The 23,450-nt window shown below is 42.5% G+C and overlaps 1 protein-coding gene and 1 pseudogene across 5 annotated transcripts in view; both read right to left on the bottom strand.

Moving 5' to 3' along the window:
* The window catches only part of COPS3 (COP9 signalosome subunit 3), a 30,662-nt gene extending 10,704 nt beyond the window's left edge, over window positions 1-19,958 (bottom strand). The window contains exons 1-10 of one of the 5 annotated variants that reach the window (XM_072730551.1): window positions 19,757-19,923; window positions 16,704-16,853; window positions 15,461-15,590; window positions 12,715-12,827; window positions 12,572-12,621; window positions 10,554-10,646; window positions 8,854-9,033; window positions 5,998-6,138; window positions 3,427-3,600; window positions 193-279 (exon numbers count right to left, since the gene is read on the bottom strand). In XM_072730551.1, the coding sequence (XP_072586652.1) occupies window positions 193-279; window positions 3,427-3,600; window positions 5,998-6,138; window positions 8,854-9,033; window positions 10,554-10,646; window positions 12,572-12,621; window positions 12,715-12,827; window positions 15,461-15,590; window positions 16,704-16,731 (996 nt within the window). In that variant the 5' untranslated portion in view covers window positions 16,732-16,853; window positions 19,757-19,923. Of the gene's footprint in view, window positions 1-192; window positions 280-3,426; window positions 3,601-5,997; window positions 6,139-8,853; window positions 9,034-10,553; window positions 10,715-12,571; window positions 12,622-12,714; window positions 12,828-15,460; window positions 15,591-16,703; window positions 16,854-18,987; window positions 19,339-19,756 lie in introns of those variants that run through there. The other 4 variants (XM_026005647.2, XM_072730553.1, XM_026005648.2 and 1 more) reach the window with 4 other exon arrangements.
* A 694-nt stretch (window positions 19,959-20,652) lies between these two features.
* LOC112924754 (RNA-binding protein EWS pseudogene) lies at window positions 20,653-22,616 on the bottom strand (annotated as a pseudogene).
* Between the last annotated feature and the right edge of the window lie 834 nt (window positions 22,617-23,450).

The following is a 23,450-nucleotide window of genomic DNA, read 5'->3' as shown; positions in this document are numbered from 1 at the left end:
GAGTCCCACATCGGGCTCCCGGTGCATGGAGCCTGCTTCTCCCTCTGCCTGTGTCTCTGCCTCTCTCTCTCTCTCTGTGGCTATCATAAATAAATAAAAATTTTAAAAAAAAATTATCTATAATGAACACCTATGACTTTTACAAGGACAAAAATCCACTAATTAACTTTTTAAAAGTGAAAACACACTTACCATGTGTAGGACATATTTCTCTGCCTCCTGAGGTCCAGATAACTGCACACGACTTGCCATATCTTGTAACGATAATGTTAAAAAGGTCTGAAATTCAGAAGTAGAATTAATCATAGGTAGAAACAACTGAGGACATACATTTTATTCAATGCGTACAGAGCTCTACTGAATTACTGAAAATTTGCTTTCCATTACTGTGCAAAGTAATTATTTGTTGTGAAGATGATTTGAAGTTGATAAAACCTGTGGCTTTAGTCATCAGTTTCCTAGAGGAGTAATAACTTCTAGAAATGTTTTCTGGCACATACATTCCTACGGGTCTGAGTGACGTATGCACGCACTAGGTTATTTATGCAGCACTGTCTGTGAGAGCAAAGGACTGGAACCACTTAAATGTCCACCACAGAGGGCAGGTTAGTGCGGTCTGGTACAATTGCATCAACAGACTCCTATGCAGTTGTAAAAAACAAAAGAAAACAAAACAAAACAAAAAACCCCCCAAAAACCCAGATACTTCTCACGGACTGAAATAAGATCTGAGATAATAATGTATACCATTAAATATAAAAAAGGAGAATGAAGAAGTGTGCATGGCATGCTGTGTAAATGAAAGTGTATATATACCTGTGAGGAGGGGTGCGTGCATTCATGCATGCATATACATGCATAGACAACCTCTAGAAGGCCAAGAAACTGGTTGCCTCTGAAGAAGAGGTGGCTAGGGTATAGGAACTGGATGGAGATTTTTGTATCTTTTGAATTTTGTATTATAAATGTATTACCTATAAAAAATAATTAACATTATCACATTCATTCTTCAAAATTCAAAGCTAAAATATGTAAACACATGGGGGTTTAGAAGGAAGTCAGTGTTTTCCACTGCTCTGCTGGGGACCTGAAAATGAAAAGAGCTCTTTGAAAGGAAAGTTGGCAATACTTAGAGCAATGGCCTTTTCAGAGCAAGGCATGTTAAAATCCAAATGTGAATTTTTAATAAGCCAATGACCAACGAATCTACATATACTTTAAAGAGTAGCATCCAAGAAAATGAAATTATTGTTAATTTTTAAAGTACATAAGCACTTTAACACAAGTGAGGACTTAAAAAGTCAACATTTCTAAATACACAGAACTATCATTTTTCCTATCTCAAAACAAATAGAAACTTCCACTTGAATGTCCACCAGGAGAAGACAGACTGAATCAATTGTGATCCATCCATCAAACAGACTACTACATAGGGTAACTGTGATATATGCTTACATTGCCACGGAAAGAGGTTTAAGATATACTGAACCAAAAAAGCAGGGTAGAGAACAGTATGTAGAATATAATCCCAATCACATTTAATTGTATCTCCATATACATAGAGAACAGAGAGAAGAATATAGAAAAATGTCCACTAAAACATGCATAAGTAGCAGATTTAATCTCCATGTGATAACCCCTTGGCCCCAGCAATGCCATGAATACCACCCCTGTCATTGACACTGATAATCTACTTAAGATTTTATGAAAAACTTCTGATTTTCTGACTTTGGAACGAGAAAGAGACTGACGTGGTTAGAAAATCCTTGGGTTATTCCCACTTCGAGTGTTCTGGCTCTAGGACATGATGGTAAAAAGTATGTAACAGCCACCTGCAAAGATTTCACCTTTTTCATTTAACGTTTATTTGCCACTCTGCAATTTAACATTTTTCTGAAAGGCGCTGACTTTTATCCATGTTAACATTTTGATTCTTCCATCTAAAGTGCAAGCACCAGTCACAGACCAGGTTCAACTACTTTTACTTCAAGTGGTTCTATTGGCACTTGGACCAAATAAAAAAATTTTGTGGGGAAAATCAGGCTGCTGGTTACCCTGATCTCTTAGATCCTGGCCTTTTTTGCCTGTGGGTCAACTTGGCTTTTCTCTGGCTGACAGCAACATTCATTTTTGATATTTCTTGAGCTACTTTCTCTTTCTTGTTCTTCATTTTCTTTCTACAAATTAACTTTTTACAAATCCCCTGATTTCCTTCTGTGAGTTAGGCAGCCAGGGTCGCTCTCTCTCGAGTACTGGAAGGGGTTCCCCTTCTTGTTCACTGGCCATCTCCTCACTTTCCCCTCCTCCTCTCCTTGCAAGGACTACTTGCCTCCACAACTGTCCCCTCCTCACCACTCTCTGGCTTCTTCAGGCCCTCTCACTGTCAGATCCTCCACCCAGAGCCTTCTGTCACTAGGTCACCTAGCCACAGACATCCCCTATCCTGGCTCTCTGCCTCTTCACCCCCTACTCCGCTGCTGCCTGGGAATAGACTGATCCATGTTCTCGCCCACTGTGAACTGCTACTTCTGACTAGACTCCTTTTCAGGAGGAAAAAACAATCCTGGTGGTTTAAGCTGCTCTTAGCATCCTGCTACCCATAGCACGTGCCTTTGGAGGTCACCTGAGATTTCATTTTTCTTTCATACATTTTTGTAGTGTTTGAACACTTGATAATAAGCACATTTCCTGCAATCCAGAACCATCAGGTTACTTTCATTTTGAAAATAAAAATCACGTAATTGGGGGATCCCTGGGTGGCGCAGCGGTTTGGCGCCTGCCTTTGGCCCAGGGCGCGATCCTGGAGACCCGGGATCGAATCCCACATCGGGCTCCCGGTGCATGGAGCCTGCTTCTCCCTCTGCCTGTGTCTCTGCCTCTCTCTCTCTCTCTCTGTGACTATCATAAATAAAAATTAAAAAAAAAAAAAAAAAATCACGTAATTGGCTTACCTCCTACAGTTGACCTGCACATAGCTCATTCAACTCTGGCCTAGGTGGCAATGTCAGGGTCGTGCCGTGTTCAAGTAAGAAGTTCAAACAGAGACCAGCACCATCCAAGAGGTTCTACAGCTTGTCACAATTGTCACAAAAGATTCGTGCCTGCATGATGAATCCCACCCCCGACTGCCCATGGCACTGTTTACCTCTCTCAGGCTACCTTTCTCTGCCTCCCCATGGAGCCGTTATCTCCTACCTGTCTTCCTCTTCACCTGTTCCTCTTCTCAAATACCCTGCTCTAGCCCTGAAAAGACCAAAAGGTATAAATCAAACTCTTTCTAAGTCATCAATAGTGAGAGTTGTTGCTTAGTAAAGAAATCCTGCTACACCATATCCCTGGATCTGTTTCTAAGCACTGAGGAGGAGGAGAGAAGAGGAGGCCCTGGGAGAATCAGGAGATGCTATCTGAGAGTGGCACTTGCCTCACCTTGGTTAGCCTCTGAATATTCTTCTTATAAAGAGAAGACAGGCATTGCTTCACCAGCCCCATGTTGTTATCACGAGTAAAAGTTTCACTGTGCTTGTTCACCAGGTTGCGGAGTTCTGAGGGATTATTGGTTGAATAAACTTGTGCTAACTCATGGTACGCGTTGCTAAGAGGCTGAAGGATTAAAGGTGGGAAAAATCAGATTAAAGCATTAGAGATACAAACTTCTTAGAGGCAGCCAAACAACAACAACAACAACAACAACAACAACAACAACAACAACAACAACAGATCGACCATGCTACTAGGTTTTGAACAAGTACATTCAATACTCTTTATCGTTACCTAGCAACTTATAATTTCCCCAAAGTGAATGCCTAGTTTTTAGGACCAAAGATAGACATTCAATGGATTATCAAAAAAACTTTGTATTTCAGAGCAAATAACTGCATAGCAGGTGAAAGCATACTGCACTCATGAATAAATAAATAAAATCTAAAAAAAAGGGGGCAGCCCAGGTGGCTCAGCAGTTTAGTGCCGCCTTCAGCCCAGGGCGTGATCCTGGAGACCCGGGATTGAGTCCCACGTCAGGCTCCCTGCGTGGAGCCTGCTTCTCCCTCTGCCTGTGTCTCTGCCTCTTTCTCTCTCTCTGTCTCTCATGAATAAATAAATAAAATCTAAAAAAAAAAAAGAAAGAAAGAAAGAAAGCATACTGCATTTAATAAATGCATGCATGCCTTTTTTTTTTCCTGATGAATTGCATTGGGGGGGGGGGCAAAATCTCCATCATTGTCAACTGTCTTGCACACTTTCTCACATATATACACACACCTTCCCAAATGCACCAGGCTCATCTGTTATTTTTTGACAAGAAAAAAACACAATAGGGGTCTTCAGCAAAAAACACTTGGCAATCTTCAACAAGATAGCATAAAAATCTCATGGGGAAGATTTTCAAACTGATATCCTGAAATTTTTAGTTCTATACAAAGAACAAGGTTAAAATTGTTATCCAAAAAAAAAAAAAAAAAAATTGTTATCCAAATGATTGTAACCTCATAATCTTTTGAATTGCCAAATTTTATTCTATTTATTTAAAGATTTTATTTATTTGAGAGAGAGAACAAGCAAGCTTGTGCAATCAGAAGCAGGGGGAGAGGGAGAAGCAGGCTTCCTACCAAGCAGGGAGCCCAACATGGGACCTGATTCCTGAGGACCCCAGAATCATGACCTGAGCCAAGGTGTACACTTAACCAACTGAGCCACATAGGTGACCCTGCCCTAAATTTTATTCTAAACCATGAGCAGGGCAGCCTGGGTGGCTCAGTGGTTTAGCGCCACCTTTAGCCCAGGGCCTGATCCTGGAGACCCAGGATGGAGTCCCCCGTCAGGCTCCCTGCATGGAGCCTGCTTCTCCCTCTGCCTGTCTCTGTGCCTGCCTCTTTCTCTCTCTCTCTCTCCTCTAATAAATAAATAAAATCTTTAAATCAATAAATAAACTATGAGCATGTTTTTTTTTTTTTTAATTTTTAATGATTTATTTTTTTTATGTGATCCCAAAGCTGGGTCCTCAGTGAAAACAACAGTTCAGTGAGCAGAACTTGTGGTTTTCACATGGGGGCTTTAAGATTTCCCAACACTTGGACAGATTGAGCTCAATAAAATCAACACTGCTGGGATGCCTGGGTGGCTCAGCGGTTTAGCATCTGCCTTTGGCTCAGGGTGTGATCCCAGGACCCTGGGAGCCTGCTTCTCCCTCTGCCTGTGTCTCTCCCTCTCTGTGTGTCTCTCCTGAATAAATAAGATCTTAAAAAAAAAAAAAAATCGGGCAGCCCCTGTGGCGCAGCGGTTTAGTGCCATCTGCAGCCCGGGGTGTGATCCTGGAGACCCGGGATCGAGTCCCGCGTCGGGCTTCCTGCGTGGAGCCTGCTTCTCCCTCCGCCTGTGTCTCTGCCTCTCTCCTGATCTCTCTGAATGAATAAATAAATAAATCTTTAAAAAAAAAAAAATCAACACTGCCTTTCCAGTATTTCTGCTAAATTGTAATGAAGGATAACAATAACCACAACAAATCAACCTTTGTAGGAGCCTAAACATCTATGGCAATTATTACTCAGACCAAAAGTTTAAAAACAAATTTTTTTTTCTTTAAGGATTTTACTTATTTATCCATGAGAGACACAGATAGAGAGGGAGAGACATAGGCAGAGGGAGAAGCAAGCTCCATGCAGGGGAGCCTGATATGGGACTTGATCCCAGGACTCCAGGATCATGCCCTGGGCTGAAGGCAGGTGCTCAACCCAAGCCACCTGGGGGGCCCCTGAAAACAAATTTCTAAGAAACATTCCAGCTCAACCAGGTGATCAGAGGGTGTGTGGAATGGAATAGAGATTCTGCGAGAACTGCAGCTCCCAGACCACAAGTGTCTGCTATTAAATGTATTAAGTGTCTGCTAACTGGAAGCTGCTAGGAGAGCCAAGTCATTATAAAATAAAATTACAGAACTAGGTATTATTATAATTTCTCTATGGACTTAACATGTCACCTAGGACATCAATTTAAAAAACTCACCTTAATGAATCTACCCACAATTTGAGACGTGTATTTCGGTAGCTGTTGTACTTTTCCAAGTAATATCAAAGAAACTAGAATATACTTTTTATATGATTCCAACATGATGTGACTGACCGCCATGGCAGGAGTAGTTATAGCCTGAGCAAGAAGAGAGAGAGCACACCACAGCAAAAAGGGCAATCAGCCACGTGTATCACTTTAATTAAATAACAATTCTGGCATTACATGTCGTATCAGTATTTTTAATAGCGTCTTTATTGAGAGAGGATTCTCGTGCTATGAAGTGACCCTTTTCAAGAATACTACTCAGTGGCTCTCAGTATACTCACCGAGCTATCCAACTATTTATGACCATTACCTTATTTCACAACACTTCCATCCCTCCAAAGAGAAACCCTATACCCATTAGCAGTCATTCCCCATTCTCTCCTCCCTCCAACCCTAGGCAACCATTATTCTACATTGGATTTGCCTATTCTGGACATTTTATATAAATGGCATCATAATAAAGACATGGGCTTTCGTGACTGGCTTCTTTGACTTGTTTTCAAGGCTCATCCATGTTGTAGCAGATACTTTGTGCCTCATTCTACTTTCTGGCTGAATGATATTCTACTGTATGGGTAGACCACATTTCATTTATTCATCCTCAGTTAATGGGCATTTGGGTTGTCTCACCTCCTGGCTACTATGAATAAAGTGGCCATGAACATCAGTGTACGTATTCTGGGGTAGACATTTGCCTTCATTTCCCTCAGGTATATTCCTAAGAGTGGAATTGCTGGGTCATGGTGGTAACTCTAGGTTTAACATTTTGAGGAATCCCAGACTGTTTACCACAGTGGCCACACCATTTTACATTCCCATGGGCAGTTATGAGGATCCCAAATTCTCCACCTGCTCCCCAATGTTGGTTATTGTTGGCTGTCTCTTCCTAATTCTAGCCATTCCACTGGGTGTGAATTGGTATATTGTGGATTTGATTTGCATTTCCTTGATGATTAACAATGATGAGTATCTTTTCATGTATTTATTGGCCATTTGTGTGTCTTCTCTGGAGAAATGTCTATTCAAATCCATTGACCATTTTTAAATTTTAGTTTTTTTACTGTTGAGTTATAAGAAGTCTTTGTACATTCTGGCTGGAAGTCTCTTATCAGAAATATGATCTGCAAATATCTTCTCCCATTCTGTGGCTGCCTTTCCACTTTATTTTACCAGATTTATAAAGGTCAGGGAGAAGTAGAAACTATCATACCCAAGTCAGCTCAAATATTCCAAATCAAAACCCATCACTGAAACTTTGAGGTACTTGAGATTCTACAGAAACACAGAAATGCATGTGGATACAAATACAACGATTCCTACCCACAACACTGCTTTAATACATCACAATCAACTTACATTTCCACCCATCAAGGACTTAGTAAATCAAGAAGGTCAACATGTGGAGTGATATGAGAAGATGAAGCTGCTTTCACTTTTTGCTTTATATAATACTGTATGATCTAATTTTTTTCCAGTAAGTGTATCTTTCTTTTGGAATTTTTTTTAAGCCATAAGAAAATCTGTATCCCCTTCTGAAATGAAGGTACTAATGCCATCTATAGCTGCCTGTGTAATTATTCAAACAGTCACATGAAGTAGACAAACACAAGACAATGCTTGTCGTTAGGGCAAAATCGGGATAAATGCACTTTCAGCGAAAAGAATCCTATTATCTGTATCAAAATGTTTTGTTTTTAAAATTTTAACTACTTGTGATAGAAATATTTTTTCTAAGTGCATTACATACTTTTCTGCCTTTTTAATGTCCTCATCATCTTGATATTTCTGGCTCATCAGTATGTTATCAGCTATCATATTGGGCTATAAAATGATCATCTGCTCAGTGGCTGTGAAGTGTGTTTATCATTTTCTGAAGAACTATGTACTCTTAAAGAGAAGTCACCTTGAAGATTTTGCTTGACTAGACACATCATTGTTTTGAGTAAGCTCTACACCCAAAAAAGAGCTTGACCTCAAGACCCCAAGGTCAAGAGGTGCATGTTCTACTGACTGAGCCAGCCAGGGACCCCTGACTAGACACATCCTTTAATGACACTATCTCTGCCCAAGAGCACCTTCTGTTGACCCTTCCCTTGGTCCCCTTAGCAGTGCTTATCAACCCCCTGACGCAATGAGGCAATGTTCTGTCAGAGAGGCATGCCATGCATGTGTATTTATGTGTTAACACTTCCACTAAATTGTGAGCTCCTTCAAGGCTTAGAATATGAATATCCTTTATTACCTTAATATGTGCTATGAATATAAGAAATATTAATATCTAACAAATTTCTTTTAAAATACAAGTATTAGCCAATATTATATCTCTTTCTCAGACTCTAAAAAGTTTTACCAAATTATGTAATATATCTCATTACATAGACCAGTGGTCGTTACACGGACACAAAACACAAAGAATGTTTAACTTATTAAAGTAAATAAAATTTAACAAAATACCACAGATGGTTTCAGAACAAAAAGACATTTCAAAGATCATTCAATTCAATCTCATCCCTTTCTGCAAAGGAAGCTATAAAGGTAAAGAGACATACAGAACTTAACCTGAATCAGACAGGGTGTGAGTGGCAAGGCCTAAATTAGACCCCACTCTGTACTGTTCTTCCCTCCAGTGCCACTGCCCTTCAACTTAAGCAACAGTTTACCACTATTTACATGATCACAGAGAAACAGCCTTTGAAAGGACCTCCACTCAAAACTCAGAGGCCTGAGATCAATCCATTTCAGCTGTGCACTTCTTTGATCACACAAGTTCAACACTACCTCAGGGGCATTTAGAGAGATGATTACCTGTTCATAAAAGTACAGCGCTCTTTCAAAGTTCTTCAGCCCGGTATAGATCATCCCTCCATAATAATAGTAACATAAAAAGTGCTTTGCATCATAGGCTCCATTCTCTTTACAGATATCCATCATGTCTACATCAAGATACGGGAGGGCAGGCTTAAAGCATTTTGCCAGCAAACAAAGCTGTAAAAAATTTTATATGAAGTCATCATTTTCATTGTACTTGGCAGGCTTCAGAAGCAGGAGCAAATTCACAGATTCTCAGAAAGTTCAAGACAATATTTTAAACCATTTTATTAAAAAATGTTCTAAATGTTGCCACATTACCCCCATTTTCCTAAGCATTCAGAATAAAATAGCATTTCTTTATTAAAGACTAAATGCAGCCATGAGATAAAGTACTCCACAGATGAATTAAAACTCCTTATTAGCCCACCTAGCACCCATTCTGTTTACAGATACCCAGACAAGTGAGTCCTTTTTCTCTTTGAATTAGTGGAACAGAAACAGACCAGTATGGTATGATTAAAAATGGAAACTTCTCTTCAATTATTTCTTTTCAATTGCTGAACCTTTATGTAAATGTAGAGAACTGCTCAACTCAAACTCAAAACCAAACACGAGGTAGCGTTCTGTAACTGTACAATGCTGGCACAGGTGTAGATATAGGTACAATCTCAGAGGTAAATGTTTAAGACCAGTGCCCTGTCCCTGGTTTGTTTATTTCCCTAAAGTTTGTTATACTTCAGTTACAAAAGTTTTTTTAAAAAGAAAAAAGAAAGCACCTTTCTGTGATACTAGGACATGTATTTGGAATAATCCAGGTACCACGTTATTAATTAAAGACATAGTCCCCGTGGGGCTGGTTGAACCCCAGAGTATTATGGAATACTCTGTAGCTGTAACGCATGGATGTAGAGTCCTCTCCGAGATATATTAAGTAGAAAAAAGTGGGACGCCTGGGTGGCTCAGTGGCTGAGTATCTGCCTTTGGCACAGGACGTGATTCTGGAGTCCTGGGATCGAGTACTGCATCAGGCTCCCTGCATGGAGCCTGCTTCTCTCTCTGCCTGTGTCTCTGCCTCTCTCTGGGTCTCTCATGAATACATAAAATCTTTTTTAAAAAAAAAAAGAAAAGAAAAAAGCAGGTATGTAAGAGTTCATGCAGATCATTGCTATTTGTGTAAAAAAAAAGGGGGGGGAATGCACGCATTTGCATATATGTACACAAAATTCCTTTTGGAAGGATACACAAAAAACTAACACAGATATCCTCTGGAGAGAAGAGATGAGTGAGACTAGTGAGCAGGGTGGTAGGGAGACTTCATTACATATCTTCCCTTTGCCTTCTGGATTTTGAACCATGTAAAATAAAACAAATGAGTAACACTTTAAGTTGTAAGAAGTTACCTGCATTTATTCTCAGGCTCTAGAATTCCTTAAAAAGAAAATGACCTGGGACATTTTTAACACCACACGCATTATTACTCAGTTTCCTCACATCACAAACCTACCACCTGAGCCCCCCATTCTACAGTTTGCATTCAGTAGCAGCCAGCTGAAAATTCCCTGGTTAACAATGTACCTACTTCTATTTCAACTTCTAGAATGTATCATACTTCCACCAAATTATTTTCCTTTATTAAGCAAACACAGGACCAACCTTCTACCTCTGACTCAGGGAGACACACTCAGATAGCTTACCTGGCAGAGATCGGCATGTATTGAGGTCAGCTGGTTTGTATTCATCTGCATCTTGTCTATGGCTTGCTTAAGGATGCTGATTCCTCGCAGGGGCTGTCAGAAATGACATCTCTTTCAGATAAGTTCTCAAAGATGGCAGCACATTGGATCTTAGGTTGTCACTTACAAATAAAAAATAACACTAATTGATAGGTTCTTTTAAATAACAATATGAGGTATCCATACTCTTTCAGGAAATTTCTGTCCCTACTCAGTCAGAAAATGTTTTCTTAAGTTGTTTGTTATGTTAGAGTAATTCAGCATCATTTTTTACATCATAAAGCTTTTTTTTTCACTGAAGATCAATAATCAAAAGCAATAATACTTTCTCAACAGTTCATTATATTTATATCAAAACAAAAAATTTCCAAATCAGGGGCAGCCCAGTGGCTCAGCGGTTTAGCGCCGCCTTCAGTCCAGGGCCTGATCCTGGAGACCCAGGATTGAGTCCCACATCGGGCTCCCTGCGTAGAGCCTGCTGCTCCCTCTGCCTGTATCTCTGACTCTCCCTCTCTCTGTGTCCTCACGAATAAATAAATAAAATCTTAAAAAAACAAAAACAAACCAAAAACTTTTCAAATCATTTGTAATAAAGAACCTGAATAGTTGGCATTTTCCCACAGGGCAGTCTACGGATCAGCCATAAATTCTCTCCAACACCACCCTCTCTCACCTGATAATAGATTCCTATTGAAACTGATACCAAAAAACTTATAAACAGACTGTTTCCTGCCTTGATTATAAATACCAAACCGAGTTTCAAGTGAAGGGTAATCAGTTTCTGGACAGGAGATGTGACTCTAAAATTGCTAAAGAACTTACATGGTTTTTTCAATAAGGACTTTTTTTTTAACCATCTCTTTCATTTTTTTTTTTTTTTTTTTTTTTATAAATTTTTTTTTTTTTTTTTTTTTTATGATAGTCACAGAGAGAGAGAGAGAGGCAGAGACACAGGCGGAGGGAGAAGCAGGCTCCATGCACCGGGAGCCTGATGTGGGATTCGATCCTGGGTCTCCAGGATCATGCCCTGGGCCAAAGGCAGGCGCCAAACCGCTGCGCCACCCAGGGATCCAACCATCTCTTTCAAACTACAATTTAAAATTCCTATAAAATACCAAATGGTTCTTTCGGTTTTGTCTCCTTCCAAGCACTATCTCAAAGTTCGATTTCCAATAATAATTTAAAAAGAAGCCAAAAAATAAAAATAAATAAAAATAAATAAATAAAAAGAAACCCAATTATAACCTATGTCAGTATCACAAAAGTTAAAGACCAAAGAACTGTTTCAGATTAAAGGAAATAAAAGAGACATGACAACCCAATGCAATTCATGATCTGAGATTTTTGTTTAAAGACATTAGGGAAACTAGTGGCAAAATCTGAATAAGGTCATTAGATTTGTTTAAAAGATTCTATCAACATTCATCTCCTGATATTGATCATTTTACTATGGTTATGTAAGAGAATGCCCTAATTTTTAGGAAACATTCATTGAAGTATCTAGGGTAAGTGGCAACATATCTGCAATTTTTTTCCCAATGGCTCAGAAAAAAAAAAAAAAAAGAAAGAAAGAAAAGGTAAGTAAGTGTGGTAAAACGTTAACATCTGGAGAATCTGGGTGAAGGGTACGTGGGGATTCTTCATATGGTCTTTTTGTAGGCTAAAACGTCATAGTCAAAAGTTAAAAAAGGTCTAGCAAATAAACAAAATCCCCATATATTACAAACATAACAGGCACTAGGATAGTCATTCCAAAAACATCCACTAGCAGCAGTAGACTGCCTTGAGGCACTATTGCTCTTGGCATTTCAGAGGCCTCCCCTGATGTAGGAGTCAGCTGTCTCTACAGCCAATGCATGACCACCATATTTATTTGTCAGGGTGCTCAGTACTAACCCAGAACCTTAACAAATCAGTACTTTGTGTAACTTGGATAGTTCTTAAAACATAAACATAAATACTTAACTAACATTGCTTACCTGTTTCCTTTCCACAAGCGCGTTTGTCAGCTGATGGCAAAGCCCAGCAACTAGAGATGACAATGACAGAATGTTGACAATATCATTGACTAGATGGGCAAAATGCATTCAGTGAGAAATAAACAAAGGGTTATTTGGCTTACAAGTGTCTGTTGCGTATCGGATGTGCTCCCCATTACAAGTGCTGATGAAAAGCTGAACCTGTGAGAATAATGTTTCGAAGTCAGGAACGCTAGGCATGGAAAACTTCACAAACCTGGAATAAAGAGAAAAGAATCAATTCATCCTGATATTTTGCAGGGGAAAACAAAAAAGGAACTGAGGTCAGAAGGCCTGCCTATCTCTAGTGCTCTATGAAAATAAATGAGGGGATGCGTGGCCCAGAGATTGAGCATCTGCCTTTGGCTCAGGGCATGATCCCAGGGTTCTGGGATCGAGTCCCACATCGGGCTCCCTGCAGGGAGCCTGCTTCTCCCGCTGCTTGTGTCTCTGCTTCTTTCTCTGTGTCTCTCATGAATAATAAATAAAATCGTAAAAAAAAAAAAAAAAAAAAAAGAAGGTAAATGAGTCACGATATTTTCAAAAACTAAGAGTCTATGAGACTGGCCTGGTTCTTGGCATGATCAAGACACAGAACAAGACACAAAGGTTGAAGAAAATATGTTTTAAAAGGAACTTTCACAAAAGAAAACTCCATTAAATGAGGCCAAATATCATGCTAATATTCATGAATGAACGATATAAACTTCTAACCAAAAGTTTACAAAACCATTGTTCTTTTGAGCTCCAATGTGCTTAGGGCCATTTACTCATTTAAAAACCACTTTTTGGGATCCCTGGGTGGCGCAGCGGTTTAGCGCCTGCCTTTGGCCCAGGGCGCGATCCTGGAGACCTGGGATCGAATCCCACATTGGGCTTCCGGTGCATGGAGCCTGCTTCTCCCTCTGCCTGTGTCTCTGCCTTTCTCTCTCTCTGTGTGACTATCATAAATTTAAAAAAAAAAAATTAAAAAATTAAAAATTAAAAAATAAAAACCACTTTTTTTTTCCTGAGGATGGCATGAGGACTGAGGATCCGCTGGGGGCTACGGCCCATGGGTCATGGGGTGCTGTGGTCCAGCTGAAGGGTAGGCCTGAAAGAGGGGGGGGAAACCAGAGAAGGACATGGATGGTCCACCCCGAGCCACCTGGCAGATGAGCCTTTCCGCAAACACTGAGAGGGGCCAGGGAAGAAAGCAGATACACTGCTACTGCTCAGGCATCGCTTATAAGTACACTACAAGCTCTTTTTTTTTTTTTTTTTTCACAAATAAAATGAACCAGAACTAACTTCAAGAAAAACAAAATGGATATTATTGCCTGAACACAATTTCTGCTACATCTTTGTATCTATCCTTCTATCAATACATATATTATTCAACTTAACAGTGTCACTTCACATCTGTAATTGAACTTTCTCATTATCAAAATGTTACCTCAACGATCTCATTTGGGCTTCACAATAGCATTGTGATTTCCATTTTATAAGCACAAATATGAAGCTCAGGGCCCCATACCCTGTAACTGGAAGAATATAATTCAAAACCAGGGTACTCGGAAACAAGCTCAGTGTTCACTCCAGGTTTTCTTTTACAGATATACCTTAGAGCTTCAAAATGCTTTCATGTACTTACCCCACTTGATACACATTTACACGTATTTATGTGTGCATAAACATGCATGCTATCCATTTTATTTTTTATTTTTTTAAATAACATTTATTTATTCATGAGAGATGCGGGGGGGGGGGGGCAGAGACACAGGCAGAGGGAGAAGCAGGCTCCATGCAGGGAGCCTGACGCGGGACCCAATCTGCGGTCTCCAGGATCACACCCCGGGCTGAAGGCAGCGTTAAACCTCTGAGCCACCCGGGCTGCCCTCTGTTTTATTTTTAACCAGGAACCAGACAGCAGAAATCTTTACCCACCAGCACCATCCCAAAAGAACTTTCTGCAATGGTAGACATGTTCTCTATCTGTACTGTCCAACACAGCAGCTACATGTGGCTAATGAATACTTGACAAGTGGCTAGTACAACCGAGGAACTAAAGCATTAAGTAATTTATATTTAAATAGCCACATGTGGCTAGTGGCTACCACATTGTATAGCACAGCTCCAGACTCTTTCATTCTGACAAAGTTCCTTCTGTAAACTCTATTCCTGACACATCTTTGTCTCAGGATTGCTGATCAGTGAAGCCAGACCCTTGCTTTGAATCAATTTTCTCTCGGTTTATTTACATTGTTTCAACTTTCATGACAACCATAACATCCCAATCTATAAATCTAAAACATAAAGAGAAAAAGAATTCTGTCAAGCACACGGAATTACAAGGAACCCCAAATGAAATAAGATCTATTTAATTTGGTCTTGAGCAGCTTGAGCTTCTTTGAAGGGAATCTGAAGCAATGTTGCTTTGGATCATTGGTAATCTGACTTCACATTTTCCACTGTGCCCTGTGCCATCACTCTTCCCTATTTCCTTTCCAAGGTAGAAAATGCGGACAATCCGATGGATTACATGAAGAAAAGTATTCAGATAAACTCAAACCATAGTGCCCACAACTGAGATAGCCATTTGATTTTTTAAACTAAATTTCAAAATGTGTATAAACATAAACAAGAGTTAATGATAAAACTGGAAAACATGCCATGATTAGCTAGGATGAGTAAAATGTAACTCCTATGACTTGACTTTATAATTGTGCAAAAGAACTCAATGTTGTTTACATGGCTTATTTTTCTACACACACACACACACACACACACACACACACACACACACACAAATACAGCCAGAAAGCGTTCAGGTTTAGCAAGCACAAGACTATAAAAGAAGATGCCCCTTACAAAACAGCAAGGACGCCTAAGGAATGCTCTTGTACATCCAGAGCCCCCAGCACGGTGTCCAGATGGGATAAGTTCTTTGCAAGGAGTTCCCCACTCTTGTTGATCAGTTCACAAAGCTGAGTCATTTGCCCTGGAAAACAGGAATAACACTATCATTCAGTTACAACACTAACTAAACTAAAGAAACTCTAACCACAGACTTCATACCTCAGAGCAAGAAATGACTTAAAGATGATTTCTTGTATCTCCTTCATTTCAGATGAGGACTCAAAAGGGCCAGAGAATTGAAATGGCCTTGACTATGACCTCAAAACCAGACCTCCCATTTCCCTCTGGCCCCTGAAAGTTTGTACGTTTCCTCTGTTCTCTCTTCCATCGCCCAAGCCAGAAATGCACACATTACTATTATTATTACCACCAGTATCATCTCCCTCTCTATAACAGAACATTACCAAATTCGATTTTACTTTTAATTTTTACTTCCTAAGTCTCCATTCCTTTTTCTCTCACCTGCCATAATTCAGACCTTTCTCATTTCTTGCCTGGACTACATCATAAATCTTTGAGTACAGTCCCCCTACTTCACTCTTTCTCTCCTCCAACCCATTCTCCATATTGGTACCTGTGTGATATCCCCAAAATGTAAAATTCAAACTACTCCAATGGCTTTAAGAAGCCCAAATGCAAGACGCCTGGGTAGCTCAGCAGTTGAGTGTCTCCCTTTGGCTCAGGGCATCATCCCAAGGTTCAGGGATCCCGAGGTCCAGGGATCGAGTCCTGCATTGGGCTCCCTATGAGGAGCCTGCTTCTTCCTCTGCTTATGTCTCTGCCTCTTTCTCTGTATCTCTCATGAATAAATAAATAAAATCTTTTTTTTTAAAGATTTTATTTATTTATTCATGATAGTCAGAGAGAGAGAGAGAGAGAGAGAGAGGGGCAGAGACACAGGCAGAGGGAGAAGCAGGCTCCATGCAGGGAGCCCGATGTGGGATTTGATCCTGGGTCTCCAGGATCACGCCCTGGGCGCCAAAGGCAGGCACTAAACCGCTGCGCCACCCAGGGATCCCAATAAATAAAATCTTAATTTAAAAAAAAAAAGGAAGAAGTCCAAATGCCTCAGGCAAGTAACAGGGCTCTGAACTGCCCCAGCCTTACCTCCTGCTACCTGCCCCCTTCCAACACACACACCTACTCTGGTCACACAAAGCTCAGAAAATTCAAGCAACATGCCATGTTCTCTTACCTTTGACTCTACACATCCTGTTCTCCATGTTTGGTGTTCCCTCCTTCACTCTGTTCCCCTGAGTCCTCCACTACCAATTCATACACTTCGTTTAACAATCAGCTTGAGTCTTCTTCGGACCCTCATCTCACCCGCCTTCCCTTACCTAACCTGAAAATATGTTGTGCATTACCTGGGGTTGTGGTGGTTAGGTAATTCAACACAAACTCAGATTGACAGGCTGTGTCATTTCTCCAGTATCACAATACAGTGCTTATTTACCACCCAATCAATCAACAGCCTGTTACTTAATCTCCTAATTGATCCACTGATTTTTCTCACATACCACAATGTTATAACAACTAAGGTACAGAATTTAGTTAGGCCTGAGTTAGCACTCTAAAGTAGACTCACTCTAATTTTGATGAGTTATACTGATAAAAGATACCATGGCCACACTACACTTGCCAAGGCTACTCAGCCATCCTCCTGGGGGTAATGGTGGCGGTGTGTATGGGGTTTATATAAGTCCATGGGCAACAACCACTTGTCTTCTCCTTTAGAGTTCTCTTTTGCATTTTGAACTTCAAACTATAAATATCAGCTATTTTTATTTAGTAGCTGAGGGATTTTTCTTCTTACCAAAAAAAAAAAAAAAACCACTTAAATAGTAGAATACTTAAAAACCAAGTGACTGGGGATCCCTGGGCTCAGCGGTTTAGTGCCTGCCTTCAGCCCAGAGCGTGATCCTGGAGTCCCGGGATCGAGTCCTATGTCAGGCTCCCTGCATGGAGCCTGCTTCTCCTTCTGTCTGTGTCTCTGCTTTTCTCTCTCTCTCTCTGTGTGTCTCATGAATAAAATAAATAAAATCTTAAAAAAAAAAAAAAGTGACTGCAGCTAGGAACTTTGGTAATTTCGTTTCTCGGGCTTCTATACTATTAAATTTTTATCAAATATAAAGAAATATATTATTATCATCAAATAACAGCACTGCAAAATAAGAATAAAAAAATCTGTAATCTGATTAGGCATCATCTTTCAGAGATAACACAAGTTGAATGGGGAAATACCACCATTTTATTATAAATCTCACTGCTAAATGTGAAATCTTCTACACAATTTGCCTCCTCTTTACTTGCTACTCTAAATACATTTACAATGATATGAAACACAGAAATAAATATTTCAGTCCATTATTTTTTCCCAATTAAGTAACCAATGCAGAGTTGAGACTTAAAAGCTAGGTCACTATGAAATTATAAGAATTATAATTAATGTAGGTCAAGGGGAGAGTTAACAATAAGTTCAGTGCCACAGGGTGCATCTGACACGAGCCCAATCAGACATGTGGCCTAAGAAATTTCCTCTAATCAAAGAAAGCTGGACATTATGAAACTCCCTTCACTTAAGGTCCACATTAGAAAATTCTGAGTAAGAGGGAGCACCTGGGTGGCTCAGTGACTGAGTGCCTTCTGCTCAGGTCATGATCCCGGGGTCCTAGGATGGAGTCCCACATCAGGCTCCATACAGGGAACCTGCTTCTCCCTCTGCTTATGTCTCTCCCTCTCTTCTCTGTGTCTCTCAGGAATAAATAAATAAAATCTTAAAAAAGAGAAAATTCTGAGTAAGCAGAAAAAACAGAAGCCTCAAAAACATTTACAAGGCAGTGACCATGAGGCACAGAAGCCACAGGCAGCGAAAGTATCAATTTTATCTCTGCCTAGCAGACTGTTCCTAAAGCAGTGACTTGCACAGCATCCATGCAAAGCTTTCAGATAAATCTCACTTGATGCTAAATAGTCCCTGCTTCATTTTGTGAGAAAACTGGCCCAGGGAAAATTAAGTGGCTCACACATGTAGTGATTGACAAGATTCTAACCCAAATCTAAATACCCATACTACATCCTAGGAAGTAGAAATCAAATAGTTTGTGGCATAAATGAATGAATGTTTTCTTCATTCATAGAGACTGCAAGTCTGTGCCTTACCTGTGAACCTCGTTTCTATCAATAATAAGGGTAAGGAGAAGTATTTCATTAAGTATGGCTTCATATCCGATCAGTTAACTCATAATAACAGTGAGGGACATAGCACTCTTCTATTTTTACAAATGGAGATTGAGACTCAAGAGATTAAAGGTGACTTGTCCAAGGTCACGCAGCTCCTAGAACCTTACAGATTAATAGCTGCTAGCAATAATTTTTAACTGCATCTACTGCACTCCAAATATGAGGTAGTGTTTCAAGTGCTTTTACAAGGTTCCTCATTCAAGCCCAACACCTCTGAAGCAGGGGCTTATTTTTACCTTAGAGATAAAGAAACAGGGTAAAGGGACCTTCGCAGCCTGCAGCTGATTACTTGAATTCTGAGTCCAGCATCCTATGTGCAAGTTGATGAGATTAACTGAATCAAAGAGCATGAAAATTTAAGTAACAACGGTCATCATTCCGCCCCTGGAAATGGAGCCCTTCGAGCGAGAGCTCCCTCTGCACTCTGCGGGACTAAAATAGGCGCGGAGGCTTCCCGAGGGCGCGCCGGACGGCAGCCGAGGGGCCGGCCGAGGCGAGCCTCCGAGCCAAGGCACCCAGAAAGGATTCATCTCGCGCCTGCTGCCCGCGGCCTAGCCCAGCGGCGGCCAAGCGCCAGGGTGACAGACGAGGCGGTGTACCAATCACCGCAGGCAAGGGAGGCCGAGGAGACCAATGGGCGCTCGGGAAGGCGTCCACCGGAAGTCACTGCCCCCAAAACTGTCAAGCGGAGCGCCCGGGTGGAAGGGGCCCGGGCCGGGGGGAGGAGGGTCCAGCCGGCCCCGGCGAGGGGAGGTGGCCAGGTCGCCCAGCGCACGGGCAGGCAGACGAGAGCAACGGAGACCTAGAGCGCAAGGGGGCTGCCCGAACTCAGCCGTGCCCGATCCCTCCCTGGTCTAAGCGCCGCAACCCCAAGCCCGGCCCCGAAGACGAGGCTCGGGACCAACAGGGAGGTCCCAGCCGTCCGCGCTGGCGGCTGGGGTTGCAAGCCCGTCCCCGCGGCCCGGAAGGCCCGCCCAGGCCCGGCCCGGCGGTCCAGGGCCTCACCTTGAGCCGAGAGCTGTCGGACACTGTTCACGAATTGCTCCAAGGCAGACGCCATATTTCCCCGCGGCGGCCCAAGCAGCAGAGGCAGCTCACGCGGGAAAAGGCGGCTGCTTTGGGAGGAGGGGCCGCGGCTATCCTCCACAGGGCCTCAACAGCGGCCTGACGTCACTTCCGCCGGCTCAAGCACCGCGAGATCTCACCTACTTGGGAAGCAGTTACTGTTCCCATGGAAACAGTTCTGCTTAGCGCCGCCGGAAGTTCGATTTCTTTTCCTTTTCTCTTTATTCGGCGCACTTATGAAATTCCTCCTGCTATTTAATGGGGCTCCGGGCAAAGGAAGAAACGAAACTTGTAATTAGGCGCATATTTCCCGGATTTTGCTTGGAATGGCAGTCCTGTTTTCCACCTGGCCAGATCCTTCAAGCGTGGCTTAATTGCCGCCTCTTCCATGAGGCTTTTACCTGTCACGAAGACGAGCCAGGCAGGTAGCCTGGATTCAAATCCCTTCCCTACTACTTAGGAGCTGTGTGACTTTATTTCTTTCTTTCTTTTTTTTAATAAACATTTGGAATTTTATTTAAAAAAATCACAACCATGAACATTGTTACAGTTAGAGGACCTCTTGGTTCTCCACAGTGATACTGAGCATGCTCACAAGGGGTTCCCATTGTTTAGTCTTTAAACAACCATCTTTAAAAGAAGGAAAAAAAACTCAGCACACTACCATTTAACTTGTTTTAATGTTTCTTCACAAATGGTGAAAAATACTAAAGTACAGACAAGGAATAATCATAATGTTATGGCCAACATTATAAATATGGAATTATAAATTTAAAACATTTTCTGGTTTAAAAAATAAATCTGGTAGTCAGTGCAGCTCTGCGGGGTCTCTGCATCTAGTAGGGACGGTCTCTGCGCTCCTGACGGTGCTCGCCTTTATCCATTTTTCGCCTTTATCCATTTTTCCAGGTCCTCCACGCCCGCCTCTTCTTCCTCCCATTTGTTCCATCAAAGGTTCAGCGGGCCCACCAGGACCGCCTCGTCTTCCTCCGCCAAAGCCACCTCGGGGGCCACCACGGAAGCCCCCTCTGTCTCCACCGCAGCCACCTCTGAACATCCCACGGGGACCACCGTGGTCCATGAGGCCACCTCTTCCTCCCCGCATGCCACCAGGGCCGCCTCTGCCACGGTCACCGCCCGGGGGCGGGAAGGGTGGTGGAAGGCAGGCTTCAGGCTTCGGGGCCTTACACTGGTTGCATTATGTTCTCCAGGCGAAGTTCTGGTTTCCACACCCCGGATTGGGGCACTGCCAGTCCCCAGCTCGGTGCTGGACATTTCCTCCTCCGGATGGGTTCCCTCGAGAACCCCGGGGTCCTCTTGGGGGAAAGCCACCTCTGTCTTCTCCACGGCCTCCCATGCGACCCATGGGGCCCCCTGGACCTCCACGGAGGGGCGGTGGCATCCCTCTGCCCTCACGGGGAGGCATAACACCCCGCATGCTGTTCATCGGAGGTTTCTTACGAGCAAGAGAAACCTTAAGTTTGCTTCCTTGAAAATCTTTCCCATCAAACCACTCCACAGCAGCCTTAGCAGTTGGTGGGTGTTCATAGGATACTGTAGCATCACCTTTGGGCTTTCCTGTTTCCTTGTCCAAGTAGATATGGATCATGGGTTGTCCGGCTCGCTTGTTCATCTTAACAACTCCACACTGCGTAAAGAAGTCAGCCAGATCATCTAGAGTCACATTGTCATTTAAGCCTTGCACATAAATTGCACTGTTGTCAGAGTCTTCATCTGGATCTACAGGTGGGCCTAGATCAAGATCTGGTCCTTCATCCATGGGTCCACCAGGCTTATTGATGCCATCTCGCTCTCCAGTGCTGCCCATTCCACCACGTCCTCCTCCCCGCCCACCTCTGCTCATGCCTCCAGATCAAATCCCCCACTTCCCCTGCCCTGGTTATCAGGGCCACTCATGCTCTGGTTCTCTCCTGGTCCGGAAAATCCTCCAGACTCCCACCCATAAACACCCATGCTACTGGGGTGGTCCTGTTGGAATGAACTCTGCTGCCCGTAGCTGCTGCTCTGTTGGCTATATTGACTTGGAGCCTGGCTGTAGGATCCATTTTGGGAGGGATAATTAGTGGGTGGCTGCTGCCCATAGCTGCTTTGTTGACCATAGCTACTCTGCTGTCCATAGCTGCTCGGCTGCCCATAGGTGTTCTGCTGAGAGTAACTGCTCTGATCATAACTAGTCGGCAGTGTAGAGGAGTAGCTGGTAGGAGGATGGGATGGTGGTGCTGTGACTGGCTGCATGGGGTAGCTAGCTCCCAGGTACCTGGGGATAACTGTAGTTACTCTGTCCATATCCTAGGCTGGGCTGGTTGTAAACCCCTGTGCTAGACTGAGGTTGACTAGTCTCAGCGGGTTTGTTACCATCCTGTGGTCTTGCAGGTGTGGTGGCTGCTGGCTGCTGCCCATAGGCTGGGTAAGCAGGCTGAGTGCCATATGCAGACTGAGCTGCATAGGAGGCCTGGGTGGTAGTGACCGTAGCAGTGGTGGTATCATAAGCACCAGTGCCGTACCCCTGGACAGGCTGACTGTATGCCTGGGGGGTAGTTGGAGTAGTATAACCAGCGGGAGGCTGTCCATAAGAAGTTGCATAGGCAGTCTGCCCATAGGTCACAGTGGTCTGAGCCTGGGTATAGCTGACATCAGTGGGCTGTCCACAGGTTCCATAACTCTGCTGCCCATATGCCTGGGTGGTCTGTGCATATCCTTGAGTTGGTTGGGCGTTGTATGCCCTGTAGCCCTGCTGGGCTGCAGCTTGGCTGTAGGTACTGTAATTCGTGGACACCATTTTCTCTCCTTCCCTCTCATTCCCTCAATGTCCGTCTCCCTCTCGCTTGCTATGTGACTTTTGATAAGTCCTCTTCCTGTTTTCCCCATCTGTAAGATTCCTACAATGACCTCAGCCACATAAAACACTTAGAACAGTACATAGGAATTGATATGTCCTTCCTCCAATTGACAACCAAAGCACTTTCATATAGACACTTCTCTCATATAGACACTTCCACTCCGTTGCAGAAAATTATCTCCAAAGTCCATACCATATCCATTGCTCTTAACTGGTATGGACTTCCTTAAATTCAAGCATTTGTCTTATCTCTGAATCTTCTAAGGGCTTACCATAGGACTTGGTGCATAGTAGGGGTTGAGCAAATAAGCATACATTTTAAATTACATCCAATATATTTATTTAGCATTTACAACGTGCTGTGTTAGGTGCTAGGAATACACTGGTAAGAACAATTGTGATCCTTCTTCCCTGAAAATAATAAAATAAAGACCCTGAAAAAAGGGGCAGTGCTCTGAAGGAATGGAGCAAAGTTCTGTAGGATCATGCAACAGAAGAAACTGACCTAGCCTGGGAACAATAGGAAAGGCTTTCTTGAAGAAATGAGACAAGCTGAGCTCTGAAGAAGCAGTAGAGGTTAGTAAGGTAAAGGGGAAGAAATTTTCCTGAGAGAACAGCATGTGGTAAGACCCTGTGGCGGGAGGGAATTTGCTATCTGACATTGAGGAAAGGAAAGGAGCTGGTGATGGTTGGAGGGGAGTGGTATGAGGTGGGGCTACAAGGTAGACAGAGACCACATCAAGTCAGCTGTGTTAAAGATACTGGACTTTTGGG

The sequence above is a fragment of the Vulpes vulpes genome, chromosome 12, assembly GCF_048418805.1.
Source record: "Vulpes vulpes isolate BD-2025 chromosome 12, VulVul3, whole genome shotgun sequence".
In the NCBI taxonomy this organism is placed as follows: domain Eukaryota; kingdom Metazoa; phylum Chordata; class Mammalia; order Carnivora; family Canidae; genus Vulpes; species Vulpes vulpes.
The sequence above is the reverse complement of the archived record's forward strand: the minus strand, read 5'-3'. Positions and strand labels throughout refer to the sequence as shown.